The sequence below is a fragment of the Formica exsecta genome, unplaced genomic scaffold (genome assembly GCF_003651465.1).
Source record: "Formica exsecta isolate Colony F162 unplaced genomic scaffold, ASM365146v1 scaffold191, whole genome shotgun sequence".
NCBI lineage: Eukaryota > Metazoa > Arthropoda > Insecta > Hymenoptera > Formicidae > Formica > Formica exsecta.
Window position 1 is genome coordinate 2,341,406 of NW_021849211.1, and position 7,791 is coordinate 2,349,196.

General features: G+C 35.2%; 1 protein-coding gene across 1 annotated transcript in view; it reads left to right on the forward strand.

Moving 5' to 3' along the window:
- The window catches only part of LOC115233817 (discoidin domain-containing receptor 2), a 176,757-nt gene that overhangs the window by 161,406 nt on the left and 7,560 nt on the right, over positions 1-7,791 (forward strand). The window contains exons 14-16 of the mRNA XM_029804417.1: positions 720-913; positions 3,788-3,880; positions 5,638-5,779. Of these exons, the coding sequence (XP_029660277.1) occupies positions 720-913; positions 3,788-3,880; positions 5,638-5,779 (429 nt within the window). The remainder of the gene's footprint in view (positions 1-719; positions 914-3,787; positions 3,881-5,637; positions 5,780-7,791) is intronic.

Genomic DNA, 7,791 nt, shown 5'->3' on the forward strand with positions numbered 1-7,791 from the left:
TAAATATATATATATATTTATAAAATATATATTTATATAAATGGCATATTTTATAAATTGACTTTGATGAATATATGTATATCCGAAATTAATTTGTGTTTTTTTATATGAACATATACTTGTTGCAAATATGCGTTCGAAATATAGAGAAATTTCAATAAAAAAAATATAAATTTCTAAATTAATAATTGCACAAATATCATGAATTATTTTGTGCCATAATGTTTACTTACTCATTTACTGAACCGTATTATTCGAAATGATAAATTAACATCATTAACCGCAATGCATGTAAAACATTTTCTTTGTAATGCTTTACGAACCGGCCATCTTACGAGTATCAAAAACTCAGAAAGATATAAATACGTAGATTCCAATTTTAATACAATTTCGAACCCTTATCGATCGTTATATAAAACATTTTATTTTTAGCAGAATTTATTTATCTATTATTATACACCTAGCGAAATAGTCACGGTGCTTTCGTCTTTATGTTCGTACAGTCTTGTGTCTTTCTTTTCCTTTGCATCACTTTTCTCCGTTCTTTGTTCCTCGCAAGATGGCAAACTCTCGAGAAGCAAGTGAGCAATACCAGAACGGAATACCTGCATTACTTTCGACACACATGCACACACGCACATATTATATACCCATGGCTTTGGTACCGCTATGCACTTATAGAGATATTACATACTTTTGGACGCTCCATGTTGTTTTCCAGGATAGAATTTCAACAGGAAGCAAAGAGGCTAGTGCGACTCGTCGATCGAAATGTCGCGCGGCTACTTGGTGCCAGCCTCGAGGATGATCCCATGTGTATCGTGTTGGAAAACGGCGAGTACGGGGATTTGAATCAATACCTGCAGAGTCACATCGCCGAGACATCGAATTTGCACATGGCTAAAACGCTCAGGTAAACGATAAACACGATATTTTTTCAACTTTTTAATTTTTGCATTAATTAATTAATATTATTAATTCTTAAACGCGATGGTTTTCGATGATATATACTCTACGTGATGTTTTCATATAACGATTGCCGAAATATCGATGATCACATAACATTGTACTTTAGATGTTAACGTATATTTCATCATCGGGAACACACCATAATAGTCCTTGGTTGTCCATAAATATGTATTATACGTTTTTGAGAGATCGTTGGGGAATTCGATTCGCACGCGACCAAAGCTATATAACGAAAAATGCATATGTATCGCGGGTACGATCGTTATTCGAGTAATTAACATAATTTAATGTGAGCACAAATTTGATATTGTGGTATGGAATAATTTGTAACACTGGTACCATCGCATCATTTTAAAAGCGGTATATTATCAATGTCCGCTTTAACGCACACTGCCAATTGGCGTTACAACACTCGAAGTAAATATCATTCAAAATAGATATTATACAATTATGCAATTATCATTGTGACATAAAATCAATGAACCATATTTCGATATGTCCTAAATTTTACTTTGATAACGTTCCCGTATTTTCGAATAAGTTGTAGTGCTCATTATATATCACCTTCAATAAATTATTGATAATAAACCCACTTCAATGATTAACAACGCAAGTTCGCATTAATGGACTAAACTGATTAAGCAAATAAAAATTTATCAAGGAGCTTACGTTTAATAATAATTATAGAGTCTCTTTATAGAGAGATTTCTAATGAGATGTTGCTAATGTATCATACAGCATCGCGAAAGCGAGGAATATACGAGGAATAAATTGCATGATGCAGAATGACTATATTGTTCGTTGCCATAAATGAACGATGAAAGCATTCGAGCAGCGCCACAATAGGCGTCCCGGTCGAACGCGATCGTGCAAATTTTTGTTTTATTCTGTCGCCACGAAGAACGTCAGTTCCAATCACGTCCGGAGGGCGCGTGAAAACGCGCGATTGCCAGGACTACGCGGAAAGTACTCGAAATACGAGAAATCGGCTGAAAATGAGAGGTGAGCGACGGAGAGGATCATCGTTGCTCGTGACAGGTGTCGGCGGAGCGTGTTCTCCCGCGCGTTTTCAGCTTTCGCGCGAGATGAAGCAGCCGCCGGAGATCTCGCTTTGTTCCCATCGAGTGCCGCGGAAAACATCGATGCGCGGGATATTCAATAATTCGCGTATATGCAATGCGAATAGAATATTCCACAATCACAGTCATGAGAACGATAGTTCATTATATATTTTTTTATTTTATATTTATCCCGTACACTTTTTATGTCACCGCGTGTGCGAATTTATTTTTTGGTTTTTTAATAATACTTAATATCGTTACGATGCGAAACAACCGTCGTTAATCGAAATAGCATATATACACATTTCGCCGTATATAATTTTTAAAAAGATCCCTAATGCAATCGCATCCATGCGATTTAATTGCGCGCGGCCCTCAAATGCCGGCGCATTTGAATAACTTGCGTTTAACAGCCACATCTGGGGCAATATTCCTGAAGTGGTTAATTAAATTGTCGACATATGTACTATGCCATTCATAAACGAAGTCGTTTTCATTTATTTTTACGAGTCGTCTTTTAATTACGGCCAGTTTGTCGCGCGAATGAATCTAATATTTAGGATGGACAGAATAGTCGAGTCTTTTAGTACGCTTTCTATACCGAATCGCATTTCGCCAATGTTGCAAATGAAGCTTTAAGATTCGCGATGCTGAATCGTGCAGAAAATTTTTACAGCGCGATATTAGATGTCAAACTCCGTTAATAATTTGTATATTCTCAGTAACTATATTATATTAGAGAATTAAATATTTAGATAAGATATCAATTTATGCAATTAATATCTCAGGTCATACGAAAATTGGATATATTCGATTTCGATATTTTTGCTAAGAAAAGATTAATTCCAAAATAATGTTATTAATATTAACATTGCGAAGTATATTTATATGAGATATACTGTGTTTTTGAATAAATTATTACATTGTCATATTATAATAATGGACGTTTTTATTTAATACGGTAAACAAGATAAGAATATTGATGTATGAATCAACCGAATATAGACTTTTCTTATAACTATTTTATATATCATTTCTCGTTTGGCATATATGATATACACGTTCATGTCGTAACAACGTTAAACGTAAAAGGACGGCACGCTACCATCAAAACGACTCTATCGACGTATCTCTCGTAGAAATACCACGCAGGGTCGTTCCGTAAATGGTTTGCGCCCTATATACGTACCAGGAGTGTGTAAATAGTAAAAACGTATCTACCTACCTACATACGTTTTCAACGAACGTTTAATCGTAACTAACGCTTGTCGCACTTTGTCCAATTTTTAAATTCGATTACCAAAAAATAGAAATAATATGAAAACAAATTTTTGAAAGTAAAACAATTTTTGTAATTTTTCGCAAAAATTGACAAGTGAAAAATTTTAATTTAACTAACGTAGGCAAAGTCAGCATAAGGGAAAAAGTACAAAAATATTTCTTTGCTATAAAAATTTGCATCATTTCTCAAATTATGAAAGGCAATATGTGCTTTTATATATGAAAGAAGAGACTTCGACAAGTTCAATTCGAAGCGTTAAATTTTTACTTTATAAAGTAGTTTAAGTGCAACGGAAACATTTTATTTTATTTGCATTAAAAATGTCGTTCGACTATCACGGTCGTACTTGAGTTAGCACGGTTGAGCGTCCGCCGTTTGTGGCGTTACCGCTACAAACGCCTCGTCTATGTACATTGAGGAGAGTTTCTACGAGTAAACTTCACGACATATAACCGACCCGTTCTTCGTGTTGCAGTTTCGGCACATTGGTTTACATGGCCACGCAAATAGCATCCGGCATGAAATATCTTGAGGAAATGGACTTCGTGCATCGGGACCTCGCCACGAGGTAAGCTTACGTTGTTTCCCATAAGTTGCTTTGAGCGTTTGCTCATTAATGAGCCAGTTGTTGCCATATTATGGGTTCGTGCTGTTTCGTAAGCAAAACTAAACGCACGTACAGCAAAGAGAACCCGTCAATCTTCTCCGCGAGAATATATGAGAGCGCGTATCCTGAGAATAAAATGATAAATATTTCTGACAACTTTTCTTTTTTTTTTATGCTGCCGCGATAAATATACTAAAGGCAACGTTTATAAAAATTTTGGTAAAACTGCATAAAAGGTAACATATCTCCGATTTTATCGCCATTTAAATATGTTGGAGGTTCTTCTGAATAATTCCCCGCAAGAAATAAGTGGGGGACGGCATTAATTTAGAAGATATAACAAATTAAAGTTTCACAGTTTTAATGCTTTTTCTCAGGCATTATAAAGTAATATTAGGAGAAGTGAAGTTTGTGTACGTTGTATTTGTTGTAGAGCAGACGAAAAAGTTTGCTTACATTTATGGGATAAGTACACGGTCATGGATATTTTGTTAATAATGTGTTTCACCTATTTCCCGTAGTTTGTTAATAGAATTTATGAGTCTTGTCTTGATAAATATCATTTATTGAATGCGTGAGTGGGGGAGTAAATGTCATAAACAGGTTTTCTCAATGAAAAAATAAAAACTATACAGCATACTTTAATGTCAAACTTCAATTTGTTATATCTTCTAAACCAATGTCGTCCCCCACCTATCTCTTGCGGGAAATTACTCACAATCAAAAGAACCTTCCCTACAACATATTTAAGTTGCGATAAAATCGGAGATTATCTTTTATACAGGTAGAAAAACTTGCCGGCAAATCTGACAGAGTTCGCAGACGTTGACAACGGGTGCGAAAGTACCCATCGGGTCGTGTAAAATAAAAGCGTCGCTACTAAACCATCCCCGCGTCAGTGAGCTATTACCCTTTTACCATGGAACGCGATAAACGGTGAGGTTTACGCGCAAATCAGCGCGAAACTTTGAACGAGATCGTCATTTTCCACATGCTCGCAACTATCCTAACACATGCACGAGCTGCTTAAACGCGAGCTTGCAAACTGCAAGATACGACCTCATGCGTCAACCGTATAGCTGCGACATTCTGTTCGTTAATTTTTATCTGTCATAATTGTTGAAAAAATCTCACTTACGCGAATTAAATTTCGTATCTTTGTTATGTGATATTTTGCAAAAAGAGTTTTTCCTTTTTTTAATTATTTCGTAATCTATTTTGTAATCTATTTCAATACAAATTACATCAAATAGTATACGTATATTTTTTTATAATATAGATTTTTTTATATATAAAGATAAATTAAAGAGACTTTTTTTATGAATATGTGTAAAAGAAAAATCATAGACTGAGAAACTAGCGTTATGCTTTAGTTATGCTCGTATGATACATATTTCGATAAACTCTGTTTGTTTTTGATATGACTGTCGCGTGCAGAATATAAAAAATAAAAGGCGCGCCCAAACACATATTCATTTAGCCATATGTATACTCGATACAAACCGATAGAATATTGCAGCTGTACAGTTGGCAGCGATCTCATGGCCATCGATAATAAAAGAATGGAAGTGTTAATTTAATCAAAAAATAATTCTATTGTTTTTCATCTCTTCAAAATTCGCGAAATGGAATATATTTCGGAATATATTACACAACGAGAGAGAAAAAAGGGCTTTGCCAAAAATTACAAGCGAGGAATGTTTTCGAATATTTTTCAGGAATTGTATAGTGTGTCGCGGATGTACCATTAAGGTATCCGATTTAGGCAGCGGACGAAGCGCATATGCGGCGGATTACTTCCGTGTCGATGGACGTCCTCCATTACCGATTCGATGGATGGCATGGGAATCAATGCTAATGGTGAGTGGTACACAATGAATGTTTACTGTATATTTAAGCGTTACATATTTTAACCATCCATTCACTCCATCTCTCTTTAATATTTTTTGTCTTCGAAATATCAGAAAATTTAACGCTTACGCGGTACAAATCTCCGTGCGCGATTTTACCGGAAACTCTCGATTTAGGCGAGCGAACGTGCATTAGCGACAATAAAGATCGCCGATGCGAAAAGAGTTGGATAGAATTATAGGTGAAAATAGAGGATATGTATCAAATTGGCGCGAACGACTTTCCCTTGTTCGCAAACGAGCGAAATAGAAAAGGTGGGACAAAACAGGAACGCGTTGGGTCGTTTTGATTTCGATCCACGCATGAGTTGGACGTATCGTTTCGACGAACTACGGCTACGTATCCACGCGATAAAATCCGATTTCTCTCGGATGCGTACTTCTTTTTTTCATTGTTTATCACGCCCAGAAGTAAAGCCTAGTCACTGTTACGCATCATGCACTGCCGCAAGTCACGATTAATTTTTCGCTGTCCATCATAAATACGTATCACGATCACTGTAGCGAAGGAACATCTTTCATAAATTTATAGATGCGATAAAAGTAACGGTTGGAAAGATACATGTCAATCACGGATCATCAAAGATCTTTATTGTCGTATTACATAACTAATCATGAATTGCAAGTCGCTCTTTTTCATTTTAAAATTCAAAATAACTTTAAAATCTGACGTGATGGGGCAATTTGGACAGCGGCATTATTTTTTGTGGCCGAAAATCTATAAGAAATACCTACTCTGATTAAAATTACTTGACAAAAATTTTTTTACGAATCGACAGAAAAAAAATTTGTCAGACTGACAAAAAAAAATTTGTGTCAAGGAACTTCAACCAGAGTAGGTGTTTCTTATAGATTTTCAGGCACAGAAAACAGATGAGAAATCAGCGATTTTTTATTTTAAAATTTAAAATAACTTTAAAACCTGACGTGATGGAGCAATTTGGACAGCGGCATTATTTTTTGTGGTCAAAAATCTATAAGAAACACCTACTCTGATTATAGAGTTATTTAACAAAAAATTTTTTTGTCGGCCTATGTTATTATTCTTACTAATTTATTCTCGTTACGCACGAATTGCATTAGAGATTGCTGTTTAATTTATAGGAAATAAACTTTTAGGAATAAATTTATAGGAAGGAGATTTATAGGAAATAAATTTATAGGAAATAAACTTTTTTCTCAAGTCGAAGTCCAATATATTAAGGAAGACATAAGAATTTATTATCGCGAAATGACAATTAAGTTTCACATTTCATTTAATGTAATCTTGCGGACTTTTAATTTCTCAATTGTCACGACCGATATAAAACTGTCGATCCGTGAAACCGCTCGATATCAACGTCGATAGAGCCGTCTGCGGTCACGTTGGTATTAGCGAATTGAGCTTGCCCATCGCAACGCACGATACGCGTCATTGAACTATAAAAGTACCGGACAAAATATGCGATACGCGTTTGAAAATTCATTTTCGATGTTGAGCGGCTTTTTCGGCTTAACCGCTCGACAATCCAAACACAGTCGTTCCGTTTCTCGTCGAGTACAACTAGTTTTCGCTGGTGTTACAACGTAGATGACGATGGAAGATATTCGTGTTTATTCTTCACGAAAATTCGGGAAAATATATGCCAATTCGAAAATTTTGGCGAAAGGAAAATGCGAATTTTTTTTGACGCTTAAGAGTATTACGCGGCCGTATTGTGTCAGTGGAATATGTCAACGCTATGGTCAGACACCGCGCAGCGAACGAATGATAAAAGCGCTTTTACGCAAGCTACAATTTTAGTCGCATAAAATATTAATTTGACGAATCGAAGATTTCGATTACGTAAGGATTAAAGATTTATGCAGATGATTCAAATAGATTTTAACTGAACAATTCAACTGAACAGTTATTCTTGGTAAAAAAAGATCCTTATATATATGTAATATTCAATTTTTTATTTAAATATGCAAGGATAAAAT